Source organism: Equus asinus, chromosome X (genome assembly GCF_041296235.1).
Source record: "Equus asinus isolate D_3611 breed Donkey chromosome X, EquAss-T2T_v2, whole genome shotgun sequence".
Taxonomy (NCBI): domain Eukaryota; kingdom Metazoa; phylum Chordata; class Mammalia; order Perissodactyla; family Equidae; genus Equus; species Equus asinus.
In genome coordinates, this window is record NC_091820.1 from 118,961,062 (window position 1) to 118,983,117 (window position 22,056).

Below are 22,056 nucleotides of genomic sequence, written 5' to 3' on the forward strand. Positions count from 1 at the left end.
TTCTGACAGCTTCACAAACATTAACCCACTTAATCCACATCACACTCTGAAGAAGTTAGTACTGTTAAGACCCCATCTCGCAGGCGAGGACACTGTGGGCTCCAAGAAGTGACGTCCCTTGCCCTAGACCGTTAAGAAAGTGGGTGACGGAGCTGGGACTGAAACCCCGGCAGACTGGCTCCTAGGCTCACTGGCGAAGGCAGGCCTGTTTGTCCTAAAAGGCTGTCTTCATGGTCCCGCCCCTGCACAACCCCATCAAGTCTGCCCGCTTGCCCTTCGGGGTGGCTAATCCAGCGCACAGGGGAGGGAAAGGCCTTTGAAGGGGCATTTCCCCAGTCGTCTGGTCTCTGGGAATAACTTCATTCCCACTTCTGGAATGGGAGGAGAGCAAGGAAAAGACAGCAGGTGCATCAGCAGTCCCAGAAGCACACCAGGTTCCCGCAGTCCCTGTCCCTGGCCTGTCCTCTGAGGCTGTGGGCTCTGCCCTCCTCTGTGATTCCTGGACGCGGACCTCACTGAGCCTCCTCCCTCATTTAGACTCCCTTCCTTCAGTGAGGCCTAGGAAGGCCTCCTTTTCCTCTTCAGAATGGTCGATTTTATTGTATTTGGATGGGTTATTTGAAAGCTGCCTTGAACTTGTTGTGGACATGAGCAGAGTGTAAATATATTAAAAATAAGATCAGAAGGAATGGGGTTTGCCTCTGGGGCCCTCCAGGCTAGGTGAGCACCCAGCCATTGGATCTGTTTGTCTCTCAGAAGACTTCCTCTCTGGGGCATAAGGCCGAGGATTCTGGAGGGCATTTCCCAGGAGCTGCTTTGGCGCTGGTGCAGCGAGCTGCCCTCCGATGTGGGTGGGTGTCGAGACGGGCTGGCCTCAGCTCCTCCACTTCCCCACGGGGATGCCGGTTAGGAGCCACCCGCTCTGCAGGGGAACCAAAGCCCTGTTCTAGAAGCTATGGCAGAAAGGGCTTGTCCAGTTAACCAAATTTGTCTTCTGGGAGCCTCCAAACTCCCTTTTCTGGGTCTTCCTCCCTCTTCAGCGGCATCTCCTCTTTCCAACAAATAGGCCTTTGGGGCTTCGTTCTCTCTCAGGTGTGGATGGCACCAACAGCTTGGATCTCCCAGAGTGGAGGACACGCAGTCAAAGGGGACTCCATCAACCTGCTGTCCACAAAGAAGGGCAACCTTCCCCTCCACCTGTGGCTGCTGGCACCTTTACAGAGTGGGCTCTCCTGAGGGGACTCCCTCCGGCTCAAGGAAAGAACTCTTCAGCTATAAGCCACTTCCCCAGGGGCGCAGTGGGGCTTCCCAGGCACTAGGGAGAGAGGACGCGGCCTTCTTCTGAGACTGGCCGGCTCAGAGGAGGAAAGATAAACATCCATCTCAAAGCAAAGGTGGGGCTTAGCCAGAGCCCAGGGTGGGGGAGCTAATGGGAAACAGCTTGTTGGAGGGAGGTGGACAGAATTCGGGAATGGCTAGGGCTGGGCTGCTGAAGAGGGGGCTGGGAGAAGCAGGCTGATTGAGACCAGCTGCTGCTCCTCTGTCCTGGAGATCTTTGGACTCTGCCCGGGGCGGACTTACACCCTATTCCGGGCGACTGGGAGCCAGCAGAGGCTGCCTGGGGCAACCGAGGCTTCTCCGCCACCCTGACTCCTGGAGCCCTCAGAAACAAAAGACCAGGGGGGACTCTCCATCCACCAGCCAAACGCCTCCTCCCCATCGCCTGCCCCCACCCCCTGGCTGCTCCTGTCCCGGAAAGGCCCGGAAGAAGAGGACAGGGAAACAGCCCTGCCTACTCTCCCCCGTCCCTCCATCCACCCAAGCACCGGCATCTGGAGATCCCATGGCCTGGGCTCGCTGGGGCTGCTGCCCCTGGCTTGTCCTCCTCTGTGGTATGTGCATCCCAGCCTCCCCCTCCCAAACAGGGAGGGCATGTCCAGCTGGAGAGCTGCTCTGGCCTTCCCCTCTGGGCTCAGAAAGGGTTGGAGTGAGGGCTGGGGCCCAGATTGTCTCTTTTTCTCTTGGTCTCCCTGTCTGTCTTGAGGAAGAGGAACCCCAGCCCTTGGGGCCCTCGAGACTCAGGTGAAGTCTGGTTTGGCACCTTTCCATTCCCACCTGTTAAAGAAAAAATGATTCTGGCATTTGTTAAAACAGTAAGGAAGATTTTATTCAAGACTATTGCCATAGGGGCACTGCGATAGGGGAGAAAGATTGGGCTCAAATCTGAATACAGAGAAGAGGGCTGAGGACTTATAGCCAATGAGAAGAGTGAGGGGGTCAGTGGATGGAAAATTACCAAGGGGAAGCATCAAGGGCAGGGAGAGTCTTGCTAAACCGACTTAATAGGCAGGCCAGCTGATCAGATCCCAAGGGCCGGCGATGAGGAATTTGATCAGATATCCAGGGTGATCAGATATTAAGGGTGCGGGATGCTCTCTCAACTGACTTAGCAGGATTCTTGCTAAGACTGGGCAATGCTGGCCCGGCAGAGACAGGGTGGACACGGAGTGCCTAGTTGACAAGAGGACCCAGAGGAGCCTAACTAAGTTTGGTCTTTGTCACGCCTACAGTGCCCTGTTTGTCCTCTTTGGTCACAACTAAGTGCCCAGCTCAGCACCCTCCATACCCACTCCACCTCTGGCCTTAGGGAGGCCTCCCCTCCCTTCGCTCTCTGTCAGTAGGACTCTCTTCATTCATTCCGCACCCAGTTTCTGAGGACCTCCCCAGTGCCAGGCCCTGTGCCAGGGGCCACAGAGTGGTACGGCTGCAGAGCCTACCCTCGGGAGCCACAGCCCTGGCCTCACAGAGCAGGAGATCTGGATGTCCAGCGGGACATAGGGTGGCTGTGTTCCGCTTCTTGTGTTGGTGTCTTAGCCCCACTATTTTGCCAGAGATCCGTTCCTACAGAAATGGGGGTTTATTTTCTTGCATCAACAGTAAGGGTCTCATCTCCCCCTTGAGTTTATGAGACCAAGACAGCCAGGCAGGGCATTCACGGTGTTAGACCCAGCCACCCTCCTTCCATCGGCAGCTCAACTCGCCCAGAAGGTAAAAGCATAGTGTCTCCCCAAACTCAGACCCCCATTACCCTCTAAGGAGATTACCCCTAAAAGGTGGGGGACTAGACGGAAGAACTATCAGAGACCACCGAACTTTCACAGCGGGAAGGCCCAGAGCCCATAGGACTTAGCCCAGTACCTGGCACACAGTAAGCACTTAGAAAATGTTTCCTCAGTGTTACGGATCTTTTAGAATTTGTCTAGCAGCTTTTCCCATCCTGACCGGAAGACCCCCCCACAAAAACAAGACAACACAAAAGGTTTGCTCCATGAATACGGGGTGACTGTCCTTAGCTCACATCAAATTTGAGACAGAACCCAAATTGGAAACCGAGTCTCCATGCAGTCTGTCCCTTCTGTGGCACCGCCCTTCCACGGTCAGCTTTTTATACTCAGACAGCCTGGGTTCAAATCCCGCTCTACCACTGACTCACCATGGCAAAACTTGGGCATATTACCAAATCTATCTAGGCCTCAGCTTCCTTCTTTCTAGAAAGTAGACAAGAATACCCACCTCACAGCATTGTCGAATGAGTATCGACAAGCATCGAACGAGACACTGCAGATAAATCGCTGAGTGCAGTGTCTGGCACATAGTAGGAGCTCTTTCAATGCTAACCCACCTTTCCCCACCAGGCGACCATGTTGGACTGGGATCACCTGTCTTATATATTTAAAATGAGCCTGGAATGATAGGCAGAGATTTGGGTGGTAAGAAGTGGAACGAGTGGGCTTTGCATTTAAGTAAACTCAATATATATAAAATTAGATTTAAAGAAGGGTAAAACTAAGGTGGGGATGATTATTTAGCAAGATCCTCTAGAGCATTTCAAAGAAAATCTGATTAGAAAAATTTAATTTACACACAACTTTTCCAGGTCGATAGACCCTGAAAAGACCCAATTAGATTAGAAAGGGAAAATTGACTTAATGAGAACTAAAACCCATGCAAAAGTGGCAATCGCTTGTCAATGAAACAGGATTCTTTGATTGTGACCCAGCGTGCCATCCAGTTCGGCCTGATTTCCCATGAAACGTGATTATTTTCATCCTCAAGTAGAGTTGGACAGCCTCTCGCGATTCAATGGAGGCCCTGCGGGGACAGGGAAGGGGGTTGGAGGAACACGTCCCTGCACTCTCTAGGAGCTATCTGGTCTCCAAGTGACCCTGGATTTTTCTCCCCATTTCTAGCTTGTACCTGGGGCCGCCCAAAGGCAGCGAACCTGACACGAGAGGATGTGAGAAACTGTTCCACCAGCCCTCCGGTGAGGCCCTGGCCCCACCGGGGCCCCAGCAGGCCACCCTTTAAAGCTCCCATCATCCTCCCCATCCCCCATTGGCTGGGTTGCTAGCCTCTCCCTCTATCAGCCCTTCTCCTGGCTTCCGGACTCTGGGGCCCCTGTTTCTGATTAACATCCCTCAGGGCAGGCAGCACATTCTCAGGTGTCTGACATCCACCCCCACATGCTTCCCTCCCACCCTCTCCCACAGCAGGTTAACTACTTACGTCCGGGCCAGGCTTGGGCAGCCCCCGCTAAAGCGAGGGAAAGAGGGCAGGAAGCCCCTAGCTAGCCTTTGGCTGAGGCTAGGCAGAGGCCAGGAGGAGGCTGGGAAGAGAGAAAAGAAAAGTTCTAGAAGGACAGGGTAAGAGGGAGGCACAGAAGGGAGGAGGGAGGAAGAAAGAGGGCAACGAAAGGGCAAGAGAGGGAGGCAGAGGGTATGAAGACTGGGAGAAGGCCCGCCCCGCATATTGGAGCCGAAAGGGCGCCAGCTTCCTGGCTGGAGAGCAGAGTGATCTTTCCACAAGCAGAGCAGGGCAGCGCTTCTCCAGGCAGGGGCGGGTCGGAAGGTGACAGCAGTTCACTCCGCCTCGGGACCCACGGGGAACGTCTTCTTGCAATGTCCACTTTATGAGACCACTGGGACAGGCAGGTGGGCGGGCAAACCTCCTTATGTTTACATCAAAGCAAACACGGATATATCGTTGAGTAGAAGGCAAACCAACCAAACAAACAAAAAAACCCCACGTTTTTTATTGTAAAGCTAAAACAGCCTTTAAAAAAATGTCAGGCTTGGAGAAGAACTTTATAGACAATGTCCCAAACTGCTGGGGATATTCATTCCCTCTCCTCTGCATGTGAGACCAGTGAGTGGAAACTTGAAAAAGCCCGCAAGGTAGGGTTGCCAGATGACACATAGCATGCCCAGTTACATCTGAATTTCAGGTAATGAATAATGTTTTAGTGTAAGTATGCTCTAAATAGTACATGGGTCATACTCATACTAAAACGCTATTGCTCTTTATCTGAAATTCAGATGTGACTGGCTGGGTGTCCTGTATTTTTATTCGCTAAATTGGCAACTCTACCCCAGGGTGTCCAAAGAAGGACCATCCCCCTGGCCAGACCCAGCGCCACAGCTCAGCCCCCCACCCCAGACTCAGGTCCCATTACTGTCACAAAAGGTCCCTCTCCAAGTTCTTCAACACCCCCAACACCACTCAGCCCAGGCACCTTAATCTAGACTAACCCATAACATCAGCTGCCACCCCATCCCTCTCCAGGCCGGCCCAGCCTACCACCTCCAGCCCCTGCCTGCAGAAAGGCAGGTGGCTCCTCTGGACGCTGGAGGCCCAGGCATCATCTTCTCTGAACAATGTGTGTCTGTGTGTGTGTGTCTTGGTGTCTTCCTTCCCGTCACCCGTCAGTACATTCCAGTTACTGCGGTCAATACCACAGAGCGGCTCACGGCCCTCCGCCAGCAGATACAGATGCTGAATCTCTCTGCCTACATCATCCCGGACACGGATGCCCACATGGTGAGGGACAGCTCTTCTTCCCTCCCAACCCCACCCTCTCTGCTCCCCCAGGCTGGCCTATGCAAAGGGAAGGAAGTGGGGAGCTTGGACACAGGCGTTTTAGGGCAACTGAAAGAATGTATGCCTTTACACAGGAGAGAAGACACCGCCAAATTTCCTTGCCCTCCGGCAATGAAACAACAGCTTCAGAATCGATTCCTGGATGGCAGATCCAGAATGAGGATTTAGGGCGCCCCCTCCGTAGGAGGTTACAATGTGGGCTGGGAATTGGACTGGAAGAGCTCTAAGCTCCCTTCCAGCCCAGCCCTGCCCACAACCTGATAGACAAAGCATTGAAATGATCCAGAGTCCCAGGTTCGGACTACACGAGTTTGGGGTGTAGGCTGGGGGAGGAGGAGCAGACAGGAAACCAGAGGGTCCGAACAAGAACTGCCCTTCCTTGGGCCGGCCCTGTGGTCGAGTGGTTAAGTTCGGGTGCTCTGCTTCAGTGGCCCAGGGTTTCGCTGGTTCGGATCCTGGACGCGGATATGGCACCGCTCGTTGGGCCATGCTGAGGCAGCATCCCACATGCCACAACTAGAAGGATCCACAATTAAAATATACAACTATGTACTGGGGGGACTTGGGGAGAAAAAGCAGAAAAAAAAGAAAAGAATTGCCTTTCCCAAAGCAGCGCCCCTACCCACCAATCCCACCCTTTCCCACCACTGGTTCCACCTCCACTCTGCTCACCTTCCCAGCAACATCTGGGTTGGAGGAGAAAGCATTCTCGGTGTCAAGGAGATTACTTGAACTAGTTTTCCCACCTGCTAGGGAGGGCTAAGGACCTTGGGTAAGTGTCTGAACTCCTCTGAGCCTCAGTTTTCTCTTCTGCAAAATGGGAATACTGAGATCTGGCTCCAAGGATTATGAGGATCAAAATACAGTAATGTGTAAAGCTCTCTGCAGAAGTTATTTATGATGTACCCGGTGTCCTGTGCTAGATGGGGAGGAAAGGGGAGAGCTGGAGAGGAGAGCCCGGATGAACCAAAAGACATCATCCCAGACTGCCCAGAATTTGCATTCTGGCCAAGGAGACAAGACTCCTTTGCAGAACAGTCCAGTGCTGGACTGTGGGGTTTAGACTCCAAGAAATATAGTTGTTCAAAAGAAGGAAAGATCCTGAGGGCTGGGGGAGTTCCAGAGGGTTTGCTGGAAGAGGTGCCCAGCGTGCTTGGGCTTGTAGGACTGGTTGAATCTGCACAGACAGAAAGAACTGGGATGTGGTTGGGGGCCTTCCATGTGGAGTCTGAGTCCATGAAGAAGGCTAACGGAGCTGTTGTTGATTTCCTAGAGCGAGTACATCGGTGACCATGACAAGAGGCGTGCGTGGATTACAGGCTTTACGGGGTCTGCAGGTGACAGCCGTTACCCAACCCTCATTGCTTCCCTTGGTAAACCCAGAGGCGGTCACAGAGGCCCTGGTGTGGCTAGTTCTCAACAGCCAGGACCCCAGGACCTGGTGTTCAGAGGCCCTGCTACTCTCTCTCTGCCTGCCTTCCACCAGTCCCAAAAGGGTCACCAGGGCACACATCTCATAGCCCACCAGCCACACTTCTGCACAAGGCAGACGGCCCTCCTGGCTTCCTTCCCATGCTCCCTGCCTCTGCCGCAGCCAAGCACAACTAGCACTCCCGGAGCTCCATTTCTGGGACAGTTTCTGCTTCTATACCTAGCCTCTAGGAGCCCGCTGATTCCTTTCACACAAGGTCCCATTTGGGGACAAAGTTTTACTTTGCCAGTCCTTTTATAGACAACATCACCTCACATGGCCAAATGAAATACAAACGTAGAGACCTTTCATGGGGTCCCAGTTTCTGAAGGGGCTCCCATCCTGATCCTGGCCCGTTGAATAAAATCTAAGCTTCTTTGCTGATCCTTAAACATTCCTCCCCTGGGCTTCAAGCTGCTTTGCCCATCATGGGCCCTTCTTCTCTTTGCCAAAGTCGCTGGGTTTGGCTTCTCTGCCTGTCCTCAGCTAAGCCCCTGGCTTAGCGTCCCTATCAGCCACCAAGTCTTGATACTGACTGCCACGCCATCTTTCCTGAGAGCACCTGCGTGAAGCGTTGACTCTCTTTGACTGCCAAAGTAGACCCCACTGGTCCTGGTAAAAGTCCTAATGGCCCCCTTAGCAGAGGCCCTCGACACAAAGCAGAGATGCCTGACCCAGGGCTCCCTTTCTGCTGGCTTCCCCTAACGCTCACTTGAACATCTCCTGCCTCACTTCCTTCCAATAGAGGAGAGAAACCCTTCCCAGAGGCCCCTTGTCCCGTTCTCAGAGCCAGCACTGTAACGCACACGCACTGACTAAAGCCATGTTCCTCACCGTCCGCCTCACCTCCAAGTGTCTGTGTTCTGCCCCAGGAACCGCAGTGGTAACCATGGGGAAGGCAGCTCTCTGGACCGACAGTCGCTACTGGACGCAGGCTGAGCGGCAGATGGACTGCAACTGGGAGCTCCATAGGGAAGGTGAAAGGGGCTCACAGATTTGTCCCCCAAGCCCTGGACCCTGAACTAGGTTTGGGAAGGTACAAGTGAGGGGGTGCACGCAAGGCTGTGCTGAGCCCCTCTGGGAAGCTTGGGAAATTTGAAGCCATCCCTAACCTTTGAGGCTGCTATCAAGGAGGAAGCACATGGCAGGACTGTCACAAACAGAAGCCTGGCTGGAGGGCCTGGGACTGGCCCTGGAGATGACGTCTTTGTTCCTTCTTGTGTTTCTTTCAGGCAACATTGTCACCTGGCTTCTCACTGAGGTTCCTGTTGGAGGGCTCGTGGGCTTCGACCCCTTCCTCTTCTCCATTGGTAAGTTCTCCTCACAGTCCTGCATTTGTCCGCGCCGGCGAGGGTGACTTAGCTCCCCCGCGGTGTAAAGAAGCATACCTTGTTGGAAGGAGGGGCAGGGTGGCTCAGGAGAGAGTGTTTGAACTTGTACTTGCAGAATATTTTGCAACAAGGATGTATTCATGGATTGTTTAATGAAAACCTATTTAAAAGAATGAATACAGATTTTTTTTTTGAGTCATGAATGCAGAGACCCAACCTAGAAGACTCAGGGAGTCATTAAGGTCTAGCGGATGACTAAGCTAGGATGTCCTTGAACCCTGAACCATCCTCCATGCCGTGGAACTCTATCAATTAGGGCACTAGAATCACTTGGTTGCCCTCTTCTGGAAGGCAGCTTGGAAGGGTCAAAGGAGTTGAGAGGGCCTCTGAGTAAAGAAGCACAGTCCCCTCCCCAGGGCTAGCCAGCCTGTCCCCAAGGATGGAAACCTCATGAATATGTACTGAAAGAACCCATTTCAGAACTGGCTTCTTTGCCAGCCTTTCTGATGGCCTGAATGTCACCATTCCTTTGGGCTGTGACGTTGAAGCTCAGTTAAAATTGGCAGTACCAAAAAGAGGGCCACACAGCCACTGGCACTTAAAAAGAAAAGCTTAGCCAAGTGGCTGTGGATGGTGATGGTGCGGGCTCAGGGCAATTATGCTTTGAAAGCAGAAAGAGGAGGGGAAGGTCAGAGGACATACCCTGGAGAGCCAGACTGCCTGGACTGGCTCTGGACAGCTGCAGGCACAGAACGGGAGGCAGAGCAGATAAGGACTAACTTTGCCTCTGTCACGATTTTTCCTGAGATGTAAAGGGGCAGGGGACAAGTGACTCCTTCGTGTCTCTGCAGACTCCTGGGAGAGTTATAACGCAGACCTCCAAGCCTCTGACAGACAGCTGGTGTCCATCGCAGACAATCTCGTGGATCTGGTGTGGGGATCAGAGAGGCCTGCGGTTCCAAGCCAGCCCATTTATGCCCTGCAGGAGGCGTTCATAGGTATTTCCTAAGCTGCTTCTCTTTCCCCACTTGTAGTAACACGGGTCACGGCTACTGCCCCTTTGGCTGAAAAATTCTTCCTGAGAGGTACCAAAGCAATGGTTCTCGAACCTTCATGTGAACCCGAATAGTTTGAGATGCTTGTTTAGAATGAAGATTTCGAAGCCCCCTCTCCTAAGAGAGTCTGAATCAGAAGGTCCTCAGACCATATTTAGAAAATGCTAGAATAAAGAGTGTTAGGATTTAAAGTGAGAGGGAAGAGAAAGGGAGGAAATAAAGGAGTCAAAGCAAGATGAAAAAAGAAAAACCCTTTGAAGAGAGAAAAAACAATATGAGTTGATTGTCTGGTAGTAGAGACTGGTTTGTATTGAATCATTCAAACCTGGACTTCTGGACCCTCTATGAGAGGAATTTAGATTTGAGGTGGCTGGGGTTGGGTGGGCCAAGATGGACAAAGGAAGCAAATTAGGGTTCAAGTTCTGGCCATACTACAAAGGAAAGTTAACTGACCCCCCCTAAATTCTAACATGAATAATCTTGACCCCGTTGACACCATCTAAATACGTCATAAAAGTACAGTCTGTTCTATGATTCTTGTAAGTAACTAAAATCCTGACCAGGACCAGGCTGCCGATTATGAATCAGTGTCTTGGCCACCACCACCCCCTACCTCCCTGGGAATTCTGAGTGAGCCAATGGACTTTGACTCCTCGGAATATTGGGCAATCAGAGAGGCCCCTTTCCACACACGGGTCCATGCACACGCTTGTTTGGAAAGCAGTCAAAAAGGCAGGAGGGAAATTTCAAAATAGCAGGTCTGATGAAAGCAGTTAAAATTGTGTCCAATTTTCTTTATCCATCCTGATGTAACTCGTGGAATCATTCTTTCTGCATCTCTACATGGTTTCTGAAGAAACTTGCTACCCAACACTGTTCAATCATCAATAAAACTCATCCCGTTCAGATCAAGAAGGGCACAGTGATGTCTGGAAGAGGAGGAGATAAAGGAGAAAATCTACCAGGAACTGGGATAGAATTTGCCTTGGTTTTGTCCCCTCCCACAAGTGAGAGGATGCTGAGCTGTCGCAGGCTGTTAGTCTTCAAGGAAAAGCCATCCAGAGCCAGAACTGGGCCTGGAAGGCCAAGAACAGAGCTCTTGAGTCCCTAAGCTTATAGAGACGAGAGAGACTTTCTCTCCAGCGAGTCATAGGGGGACAAAGGGCAAAGGGCAAAGGGAAGAGCATGAAAAGTTAGTACTCAAAGATATCTGTAACGCATCAGACAATTAAAATTTGCTTTCATCTGTTTTCTCAAAAATGTGTCACATCCTTGAACCTTGAAAACATAATTCTGAGTCAAAGAGCCAGCCAGAGCAAGCCCCATATTGTCAGATTCCATTTGTATGAAATATCCAGCGTAGGCAAATCCATCGAGACGGAAAGTAGATTAGTGTTTTCCAGGGGCTGGGGAGAGGGGGGAATGCCTTTTGGGGTGATGAAAATGTTCTGGAATTCAATAGTGGTGGTGGTTGCACAATCTTGTGAATATTCTTAAAGCCACTGAACTGTGCACTTTGGTTAAAATGACCAATTTTATGGTATGTGTGTTTTACTACAAAAAAAATAAAATAAACCTAAAAAAAGTATCACACCCGTTTGCATACAGTTTTTTTTAATGGTATTAAGTTATTTATGCTAATCTCTGGGTCCAGCTGGGACCCTTAATGCTTATGACCTTCTGCCAGGAAATCCCAGCCCTGCCTGGGGACAGGCTCTTTACACGCATCACAGGGAGCAGGAATAAACGATGCAAACTAAAGTCAGCTCTATGACACAGAGATTACGGACAAGTTTGGAGATTGAGAATGTTAGCAAGATAGCCCAATGTCTGTACAGACTAAGGAGTGTGAGCTGTGTAGTCAAACAGACCTGGGTTTAAATCTCAGCTCCACCCCTTGTCAGATATGAAACCATAGATTAGTCATGTCACTTCACTCTCTGAAGCCTCAATTTCCTTATCTGTAAAATGGGCCAAGTAAGGATGAAAACAATGGACAAATGGCTTAGCCCAGACCTGTGGCTTAGTAAGTACTGGGTTACTGCAGGGGAGACACTTGACCATGGCCCAGCCCCATCCTCTCGCCCTTCAACTAGGGTTGCTGTCCTCATCTCTGTTCTGCATGCTTATTTATTGATCAGAAAGTTAGACCAAACTTCTCATATGCCAAGACACCCTTCTACGTGCATGACCGATATTAATTCATTTGATCCCTATAACAAATCTACTGAGGTAGATACTCTTATTATAATCCATCTCCATTCTACAGATGTGCAAAATAAGACACAGAGGGGTTAAATAATTTTCCCAAGGTCGCCCAGCTAGTAATGGCAGAGCCAGGATTTGAATGCAGACAGTCTGTGTCCAGAGCCCATGTCCTCAATGACTACACGAGTAAGAGTTTGGTTGGAGAAAGGATTCTAAAGGATTCTTTTAAAGAAATGGAAAACTATTGCCCTAAGGGAGCCCTCTCAGGAACAAAATGGCAAAGGGAAGCTACCTCACTCACACTTTCTTTGGGCTCCTTTGCTTCTAGGGAGCACCTGGCAGGATAAGGTATCTGGCATCCGCAGTCAGATGCAGCAGCGTCGCGAGGCCCCGACTGCCGTCCTTCTGTCAGCGCTTGATGAGACAGCCTGTGAGTATGGACGCATGGCCACAGGTGGGCGCCTGGGTCCCCCCAACCCCCAAGCCTCCTGGGCCATGCAGCATAGGACTCGTCCTGCAACCCCCACATACCCACCGGTTCTGAGATCTCTGTGGCCATGGCCTGTGAGAACAAAGAAAGGCGGGAGCAGAACCTCGTGGCTGCAGAAGAAAGAAACCAGGAAGCCCAGAGCAAGTGGGGGCCAGCCCACAGGCCACGGGAGGGATGGACCTACCCCAGCAGCAAGGGCTTCTGTCTCATGGAGGGAAAGAGGCCCAGCAAACTGCTCCCACAGCCTGGCCACTACCCAAGGGCGCTCACACCCGCAGCTTTAGCTTCTCGCCTGACCCCGGCACCAGGCCTCAGACACCCTAGGAACTTGTCCTGGGAAAGTGTCCTGCCTGCTGGCTGGGTATCTGCCTTCCTCTGGGAGAAAGGGTCCAGAGCTCTCATCAGCACCTCAAAGAGCCCGCCGAAGACCGAGAAGCGCTCCGAGCAGGCGTCCAGGCCTGCTGCTGGGAGTCTTTGGGAGCCAAAGAGTGGGCAGAGGTGTCGCACGTGCTCACCTCAGGCAATCAGCCTCAACCCGGCGCCATCAATTCTTTCCCCAGGGCTCTTCAACCTGCGCAGCAGTGACATCCCTTATAACCCCTTCTTCTACTCCTACACACTGTTCACGGACTCCTTCATCAGGTATGGCTTGTCCTTGGCTTGCTGTCGGGGACTTCCTCCAACTTCCGTCCCCTTGCTGCCCCACCACTCACCCAGCCTTCCCATGAGCACTGCGCCTGCCCCAGCAGGACCCTCTGGGAAGCCTCCAATCGGCTTTTCCTGACCCCTTGACCTCTGTGCCCTCGTACTGGAAATCTGGTCTCCTCAGCTCCTTGGCACAGGCTGCTTCTCACCTCCGGGGACAAAGGGCCTCTGGTCCTTTGCATTGACCTTACAGATCCTCCAGACCCTGCCCGTCTTCCCTCCCGACCCGACCCAGGTTATTTGTAAACAAGAGTCGCTTGAGCTCCGAGACCCTGCAGTACCTGAACGCTGACTGCACGCTCCACATGTGTGTGCAGCTCGAAGATTACAGCCAAGTCCGGGACAGCATCAAGGCCTATGCCTCGGGGGATGTGAGGATCTGGATCGGCACCAGCTACACGACGTACGGGATCTATGAATTGATACCCAAGGTGGGTTTGCCAGGCGCCAGCTTGTGGCGGGCACCACCCCCAGCTCTGATAAACCTCAAGCTAAAGTGGGGCCACAGCCCCTCGGCCATTCAGCCAGTTGGGTGGTCAACAATGGTGCAGGAAGTCCCCTTCTGGGCCCCCCCCCCGCCCCCCGCCCCGGGAAGAGGCGGAAGAAGCGGAAGCAGGATGTCTGTCAGCAGAGAGCTCAGAGACTGTCGAGGCAGCGAGAGAGAGCAGCCTGGTAGAGCAGAGGCTTTGAGGTCACCAAACCTGAGACTAAGTCCAGGCTCTGCCCTGAACTGGCTGTGCAATGACCTTGGACAGGTGATTTAGCCAGCCTGGGCCTCTGTTTCCTCCCCTGTAAAATGGCCATGAGAGTCCCGACGCCAGAGTTGTTACTCCGAGGAGCTTTCGAGGAGCTGGGGCTTGCAGAGCCCAGCCTGGCACACAGCAGGCGCTCACTAAACGGTGGCTGCTATGATAGGTGCAGGAAACTCACACTGACAGAACAGCCCGGCGACTGGCGGGACCAGGTTCTGGTCCATCCCAGAGGGCTGCTGGGATGCAGGGGCAGGAAGGGAAGGGAGGAGGGAGGGAGGGAGGGAAGGTTAAGCTGGACACAGACAACTGGGAAAGACCCACATGGCCAGAAAGCACGAAAGGAACAGTCACTGCCACTATAGGGAGCGGCAAGTCTCTCTGCAGCCCGGCTTTCCTGCCAATCCTTTTCAAACGCCGCTGTGCCTGGAGAGGCTCCCAGCCCTCTTCCCCTCTGCCCGTGACAGGAGAAACTCGTAGAAGACACCTACTCCCCAGTGATGGTGACCAAGGCGGTGAAAAACAGCAAGGAGCAGGCCCTCCTCAGGGCCAGCCATGTAAGTCCGTGGGCAGGCACGCTCGCCTTTCGGGAGCTCCTGGTCTGAAGGGGTAGAGAGGAGGCCCTGCCAGAGGAGCCTGAAGAAGCCCCCCAGTGAAACAGAGAACTGGACACCAAACTCTTGGGCACCTGCCTGTGCCTCACCCCCTTAGTGCCAGCATAGCACAGTGGTTTAGAGCACGGGCTCCGGAGCTGGAGTGCCCGAGTTCATGTCCCAGCTCCTCCGCCCACCTCCTTGCTGGGCGACCTTGGGGAAGGCACTTCACCTCCCTGGGCCACAGTGACCTCATCTGCAAAATGAGGATCATGATAGTAATCTGCAGCATAGGGGTATTGTGAGGATTAAATAAACTATACTTATATTATATAATAAATATTAATATATATTTGGATATATTAAGTATAATATATAATCATAAATGTGTGTACATATATACGTTTACACACACATGTGTATATACATATAAATATATTCTAATTATAGAAATATATAATTACATGCATATAAATATAGTTACATAATTATATATATATTTTTTGCTTTGAGCACCGCCTGGCACATTCCAAGGGTGAAATAAGTGTTAGCCGTAATGATTTCCTCACCCTGGCAAGAGGAGGGCTCACTCTTTTGGCTATTCCTCTTAAAATTAGGATAAACCACCTCATTTTTAAAGACTTTTCCTTATGGAAAATTTTAAACATATACAAACGTGGGCAAAATAGCATAACGGTCCCCGTGCACCATGGGCCAGCTCCAACAGTCGTCAGCTCGGGGCCAATCCCGTTCCATCTACGGCCCCACAGTCCTTATCCGCCCTTCTCACCCTCTGCCGCTGGATGATTTTAAAGCGAATCCCAGAGAGCATATCGTTTCTTCTGTCAACACTTCAGGGAGTAATTCTAAAAGATAAGAACTCTGTAAGAAACACGGCCACGCTATGATCATATACATAAAAAACAGGAATCCCTTAATACCATGAAGCAGCCAGCGCCGAGCCTGGCGTCTTGAAAGCCCGGCTCCCGCTCCCGGAGCCGCCCTCCGCTCTCCTCCCCCGGCCCCGCGAGCGCCCTCGGCAGCCGCCTCCCCGCTCCCGCTCCCCGCTGCAGGTGCGGGACGCCGTGGCCGTGATCCGATACCTGGTCTGGCTGGAGAAGAACGTGCCCTCAGGCGCGGTGGACGAGTTCTCGGGGGCCGAGCTGCTGGACAAGTTCCGAGGGTGAAGGACGTCGCCCCCCTTTGCGGCTGACCGCCTTTTAGTGGGGGCAGGGAGGGGGCATTGGTCTTCTTACTTAGCGGGCAGGAAGACCTTCCTTGTATTTAGGGGCCTCTCTGGGACCAGGAGTGATGGGGTCTTGGGTGATCGGGGAGCTGGGCAGGGGGCATTGGACGACATTCCCCAGACCCGCTACCACTTGATGGCCACGACCCAACAGCGCCCCCTAGTGTCTGCTTCAGGCGTGGCCTCTCTCCCTGCAGGAGGCGGGCTCTGCCGGGTGGGCCCCTGGACCCCTTGAGAATATCAAGTTGGGGAGGGAGCCGTCCTGAGGACACGCTTCCCCAGACCGTGGGAGACTGTAGGTCTGAGGTGCAGGATGCTGCTCCAGGGGTGGGGAGTTCTCGGACTCAGGGAGCTAGGCTTCTTCACTCTTGCTTTATCACGAACTCACTGTGGGCGGCACGCGCCTTGCTTTCCCCATCTGTAAAATAGAGGGGGAGGGGAATAATTGGTGTCTCCAGCCCCTCTTTCTCTGACCTTGAGTGCTCTGTAAGTGGTCAGGGCTTGGGAAAATGGAACCAGGAGATGTGCTGGGAGGAGCCAAGTGGAGTCTGGCGGAGGCAGAGACAGCCGTGACCTTCATTTGCCCTTGTTAGCGATCCTGGGCCCAGCCTAGCCCCTGAGCCCATTTATTGACCATTCCTGCCTTGTACTTTGCAGAGAAGAAGAGTTCTCCTCTGGACCCAGTTTTGAAACCATCTCTGCTAGTGGCCTGAATGCTGCCCTGGCCCACTACAGGTACTTTAGAAGAAAGAATTTTCTAGGGCTCTGTGGGGGGAGCCTGGTGTATGTGGGCGGGGGGGGGGGGGTGGAGAAGGGAATGCTCTGGGATCTGAGTCCATGTTTAAGCTTTGAGGCCCTTGGCACTGCGGTGGCTGGGGGTGGGGGTGGAGCCCAGTCGGGGGTTGGGAGTCTCCTTGGAATGAAAAGGCCTGAGCAGTTTTCCCCCCCAAGTGACTGGGACTTTGTGAGCGTTCAGGGCTGAAGGATCTGGAAGGGAGGCAGAGCTGCTGCTGGATGTGTTTCCTTGGCTCGCTATGAGTCACCTACGTTAGCTAATTCTTAAAGCTCGTGAGCACATGGGGAGAAAGGCCAGTTCGCTCAGCCTGAACCAGCCAAAGTGGGCCCAAGATGTAGGCTGGCCAGATGTTTCACTCCAAAGAAAACACCTGCAACCCTGCCTGACAAAATTGGGGGTGCCAAGCTGACCAGATGCCTCAGCCTGGCCTGGGTACAGCAGGGAGAGGTCAGACGCCTCCAAGGGCCCACCCAGCCTCTCCCAGAATTCCCTCCCCAGGCGTCTCCCAAGCCTTCAGCTGCTGTAGCTCAGCCCCTTCACCCCACTAGAGAGTGGCAGTGTCGGCCCCACCAACTCTTGCTCTCCAGCCCCACCCTCAGACACCCTCCCTTCCTGTGCCCTGGCTTCTCAGGGCCCTCTGCTCTCGGAGGCAGCAGGAAGTTAGAGAAAGGGCTGGGGACTGAGCATCTGGTCCAGGCGCAGCGCGCTCACAGCTTTGCCGCGCGGTCTCGGGCGTGCTCCTCCTCTGCGGGCCTGTTTCTCCTCCGGAAAAGGAGATGGCCGCACTGCGTGCCCTCTGAGGCTCTCCCAGCCCCCACATGCTGGGCTCTGTCCCTTATCCCCTCCCTGGGGCCCAGAGCCTTGATTAGTGAGGCGCAGGATAAACAGCTGCACACTGAGGACATTCGCAGCAGCAGCTCAGTCCTTGCCCAGGGCCGTTTGGGAGAGGATGACTTCCCCAAAGGCGTTAGCGTAGAAGCCCAACCCCCAGGACCCCCACCCCACCCAGCTCCGGGTTGCGCTGCTCCTTTCTCAGCCTCTCTCCCCTTCCCAGCCCGACCAAGGAGCTGCACCGCAAGCTGTCCTCAGATGAGATGTACCTGGTGGATTCTGGGGGGCAATACTGGTATGTACTCCCTGCCCCCACTATGCCTGGCTGTCTCAGCTCAGACATCCTGGGCTGGCCAAGAGCCGGCCAAAGCTTCCCCTTCCTGGGCGGGGATTCTTCATCTGAGAAAGGACAGGCCTGGACTGAATGAGCCTGAGCATCCTTCCCATCTTCACACTTCGGGGCTTCCACACAGTGGGAAACACACCGAGGCCAGAAGAGTGGGGCTGCCCGTGTAGCACCTCTATGAGAGTCAGGGGACTCCCTTTGCTCGAGTGAAATGTTCTTTAAGCCCGTGTATTATCACGCATTCGGAACAGCCAGACCTAGTGGCCCTGCCTGGCTGCACAAAACACTGCACCCATATTCTCAACCACTCACGCACACCCTGGACATGGCCTGCACACCTCCAGCACTGTGCATCCTCCTCAGAAGCCTCTCCCCCAACTGCATGGGAGAGGGGACATGTCAGGGGAGGGGCAGGATCAGGCCTTGAAGAGCAGCAGGCAGGTGAAAGAAGCAACCTCAGGGGGTCACCCAGAGCACAGTTGGGACGGGACACACCCATCAGCATAGGTATGTGTCTGTGAGGAAATATGTGTGCGTGCTCTTCTGGGTGTGTGCGCGACCACATATAGGGTTATGTGGGAGGGCATGCTCCCCTGCTCCAGGACTCCAAAATCTGTATGTCCACTTGTGTGCACTCGTTGAAATTAGTATATAACTATGAAGTGAACAGCACCCCTTTAGATGTGTTACCCTTGTACAGTGCACAACCTGAACACCTAGACATGACAGACGTGCAGAATAGGCTAACCCCTTTGCTTCCAAATATGTGACCAATCCTTCATACAGGAGCTGAGATGGGATGAGCTGGAAGATTTTGCCTTCTCATCTAGGATGCAAGTAGACTGCGGGAAGCTTAGAGGGGGAAAGGAAGGGGTGCGCTGAACCGATGGAGGAGCAAGTCTTTTGAACAGTTTCCCATCCTCTGTCCTGTGGCGATGGTGAATGTGCTGAAGACAGACGCTCTCGGCTTGTTCCTGGCGCAGCTCTGGGAGCCAGCCTGGCAGTCTTGGCTACTCACAGGCGCAGCACTATGTGAACTTGAGATGGCCAGTGTGCAAAGGGGAAGTGAATTTGTGGGGCGTTCCTGGACTGGGGCTGCTCAGAGCAGGGTGAGGCCCGGGAAATGGTCACCTCACTTCCCCTTCTCTCCTTCTGAAGAAGTCGGCCACGCCCTGTGACCTGCTCCCAAGAAGGAGTCCCCAGGGCCCTGAGACCATTTCTCCCCTCCCCCTCCACCAGGGGTGGCCACAGGTGCCGTCCTGGGGGCACAGCTGCAACCGGTGTTTGGGAGTCAGACTTTTTGACTCCTGCCTGCGGTTCGCAGTGACTCTGAGCTAATCCCTGGGTCAGGCCTGCGTTTACAATGGAGAGAACTGTGTGGAGAGTCAGTGCTCGCGCCAGGCCTGGCTGCACTGAGGCTCGGAGAGGGAGACGGCCTCGTGGCCTCAGTTGCCTTGCCTGTGAAATAGGGGTATTGAGGCCTGCCCTGCCGTGCCCTCCCTGCCCAGGGAGCTGCAAAAGTGTTCTATAAATGGGGAATAACTATATGAATGTGTGAGAGTGTTATGATCTCTCTGGCCTCAGTTTCCCATCTGTAAAAATGGGACGATCCCCGCCTGCCTCTCAGGAAGCCCGGAAGAAGCCTTGCTTTTAGAGCCAGGCTGCCCGACCCAAGGAAACCCAGATTTACAAAACAGCCCAAATGAGTGGCGTAGGGGTGGAATATGCCTGTGGAGACTGGGCATTGTCAGACAACAGCAATTTTGAACTTGGCGGCTCCGCAGAGCCCCTTGGCGCACAGACGCTCAAGATGGGAATTCAATAATGGCAGCTCTCTTCTTCTGTTCACCTCTCACCCCTCCCCATCCCAGCCCTGCCACTCAAACCCCGGGGGAGAGCACATGAGAAGCACATGGCCACGATCCTTACCCCCAAGTGTTCAGCAGAGCTGGGCATGTTGATTTTCCTTCTCCCCAGGGACGGAACAACAGACATTACCAGAACAGTCCACTGGGGCACCCCCTCTGCCTTCCAAAAGGTAAGTACTGGACCCAGAGTTCCCTATGCACCCTCACCCAAGGGACACCCAAGCAATCATTTCACCAAGAGCCCTTTCATTTTACAGCGAATAAAAACGAGGCCCAGAGAGGCTGAGTAGTTTGCCTAAAGGCACACAGCCAGTCAGTACCAGAAAACCCAGTGCCCCCAGCTACTCCCCCAGAGATATTTCAGGCCACCAGCAGGGCCTCAGCCCAAGCTTATCATCATGCCATTTCAGTAAATCAATGAACAGATATTTATTTAGTGCTGTCTGTGTGCCTAGCCCTGTGCTCCGCAGAAAGGAGGAAGAAAGGCATTCCAGGTGGAGAGAAATGGCACATGCAAAGTCTGAAGGTGGAAAGGAGCTGGAGGTTTTCAGGAAGCAGCGAGGGCTGGTCCCCCGGGGCAGAGGCTGGGACAGCGTCTGTGTGCGCTGAGGAGTGTCTGGGAGAGCTGGGGAGCAGGGGGCCACATTCCTGCACTCAGCAAGCAGACTGTGGCTCCAACATTGTGCTAGAAAGAGAAAGAAAAAAACAAATGCTGGTCAGGACTCAAGGAGCTCACAGCTTAGCAGGCTGAGTCTACTGCCCCAGGCTGTCGCACAGATGACAAGCCTGTGCGTGTGTGTGTGCGTGTGGGGTGTGTGTGTGGTGAAGGAGACTGACCACATCACCACAGGGAGTGACCAGAAGAGGCCACTGTCAGCCCACCTCCTTCCCTCTTTCCACAAGGTGACAGCCCTGACAGGGCAAGGCCAACCCGCCAGATTATCAGGCCTCAACCGAAATTTAAGGCCTTAAGAAAACTCAGGGCTGACCATGATGATGGCAATAAGGGCGCCCACCTCCACTTGAGCGTTTACTGTTTGGAGCACCTTATGTGAATGAGTCTACCTACTCCTCCCAGCAACCTTATGAGCTGGTACTGTGGTCGTCCCATGACAGATGAGGAAAGTGAGGCACAGAGCAGTTAAAGTCACTTGCCCAAGGCCAAGGCCTCAGTTTGGGAGTGGCCAAGTCAGGATTCCAGCCCAGGCACTTTACTTCTCACTTGCCTACTGTCACGGCCTCAGCTCACCACCACCTACAAGCGTCCCTGTGGACCAGCCCAAGAAGCCACACAGACCAAGCCCCAATGTTGGGCAGGCCCCCCTCGGCCTCCTCTGGCCATCTTCCAGGACCTGGGTGATCACACATGAGCATGCACCTCCCCCCAGCCACCCCGCCACAGGCTGGGCCCCCGCACCCGCCTGTACACACGCTGAGCAGCTGGAAAGTCCCCAGGCCCCTCGCCCTGTGCGCCACATTGCCTCTCCCCCTCCCCATCAGGAGGCGTATACCCGCGTGTTGATAGGCAACATCGATCTGTCCAGACTCGTGTTTCCTGCTGCTACATCAGGTGGGTTTCGGAGACCAGGCTGGACCCAGAGCCTCAGGCCCCGATTTCCCTGGACCCAGACCAGCACCCTGGGAGGCTTGTGGGGCGGGGATTATGCCATCATCCCATCCACCGTGTAGATTGGATAATCCAGCCTGGAGAGAGAAAGCAACTTGCCCAAGGTGCCACAGAGGGTTCGTGAGAGAGATGGGCCTTGAACCCGGGCCTCCTGCCTCCTAGTCTAACGCTGGAGCTCAGAGGCGGGGGAGGTCAGCATGGGCTGTGGCAGTCAGGGGAGGGTCCCTGGAGGAAGTAGGTGTCCTGGTGGCTGGGGAGGAATTGCAGTAGCGTGATCAGTCCAGGTAATGGGTACAACGTAGAGTGTGCTGGAGGTACTGTGTGCTCACCTGCCTCTCAGGAGCTACTCTCTGCAGGTACCATCCTGGTAGGTGGCTCTTGGACAAGAGAGCAGGAAGGGGTGAGGTGGACGACAGTCCGGGGTCCAGCTGACTGACTGGAGGCCATCTCTCTTCCAGGGCGAATGGTGGAGGCCTTTGCTCGCAAAGCCTTGTGGGACGTTGGGCTCAATTATTACCACGGGACAGGCCATGGCATTGGCAACTTCCTGTGTGTGCATGAGTGTAGGTGTCTCCCCAACACTCCCCTGGGGTCCCCCCTCTTACAAAGGAGGTAGAGCATTTCACAGGTATGGAAATGACCAAGACCCACAGAGGTGCAGTGACCCACCCAAGGTTGCCCAGCCGGTAAGAAGGGACACTTCACAGGGTAAGTGAGAAATGCTGGCAGCTGGCGACTCCTGCTGCCTGCTTGGCATCCAGGAGGCCCCACAGAGAGGAGCGGCGGGTCAAGGCCTAATGGCT

General features: G+C 53.8%; 1 protein-coding gene, 1 long non-coding RNA gene and 1 other non-coding gene across 6 annotated transcripts in view; 2 read left to right on the forward strand and 1 right to left on the reverse strand.

Moving 5' to 3' along the window:
* Positions 1–1,405: 1,405 nt before the first annotated feature.
* XPNPEP2 (X-prolyl aminopeptidase 2) overlaps positions 1,406–22,056 on the forward strand; it is a 28,441-nt gene continuing 7,790 nt past the window's right edge. The window contains exons 1-17 of the mRNA XM_044763911.2: positions 1,406–1,892; positions 4,251–4,324; positions 5,767–5,877; positions 7,211–7,274; positions 8,281–8,385; positions 8,641–8,718; positions 9,591–9,737; positions 12,331–12,432; positions 13,053–13,134; positions 13,433–13,628; positions 14,414–14,503; positions 15,613–15,722; positions 16,443–16,520; positions 17,636–17,707; positions 19,736–19,796; positions 21,127–21,196; positions 21,712–21,816. Of these exons, the coding sequence (XP_044619846.1) occupies positions 1,844–1,892; positions 4,251–4,324; positions 5,767–5,877; positions 7,211–7,274; positions 8,281–8,385; positions 8,641–8,718; positions 9,591–9,737; positions 12,331–12,432; positions 13,053–13,134; positions 13,433–13,628; positions 14,414–14,503; positions 15,613–15,722; positions 16,443–16,520; positions 17,636–17,707; positions 19,736–19,796; positions 21,127–21,196; positions 21,712–21,816 (1,594 nt within the window). The 5' untranslated portion in view covers positions 1,406–1,843. The remainder of the gene's footprint in view (positions 1,893–4,250; positions 4,325–5,766; positions 5,878–7,210; positions 7,275–8,280; positions 8,386–8,640; positions 8,719–9,590; positions 9,738–12,330; positions 12,433–13,052; positions 13,135–13,432; positions 13,629–14,413; positions 14,504–15,612; positions 15,723–16,442; positions 16,521–17,635; positions 17,708–19,735; positions 19,797–21,126; positions 21,197–21,711; positions 21,817–22,056) is intronic.
* Positions 1,900–16,079, reverse strand: LOC123282547 (uncharacterized). Of its 4 annotated transcripts, none has more exons than XR_011499684.1 (7): positions 15,643–16,079; positions 15,330–15,405; positions 13,479–13,609; positions 12,538–12,564; positions 12,295–12,430; positions 4,567–5,008; positions 1,900–4,152 (listed from the first exon to the last, which is right to left on the reverse strand). It is a non-coding gene; the product is annotated as an uncharacterized lncRNA (long non-coding RNA). The 4 variants fall into 4 exon arrangements; XR_011499683.1 differs by having other exon boundaries at positions 12,538–12,602; XR_011499685.1 differs by lacking the exon at positions 12,538–12,564 and having other exon boundaries at positions 12,304–12,430.
* On the forward strand, positions 3,233–3,294 carry LOC123282766 (U7 small nuclear RNA). The gene has a single exon (XR_006523005.1). It is a non-coding gene; the product is annotated as a U7 small nuclear RNA (small nuclear RNA).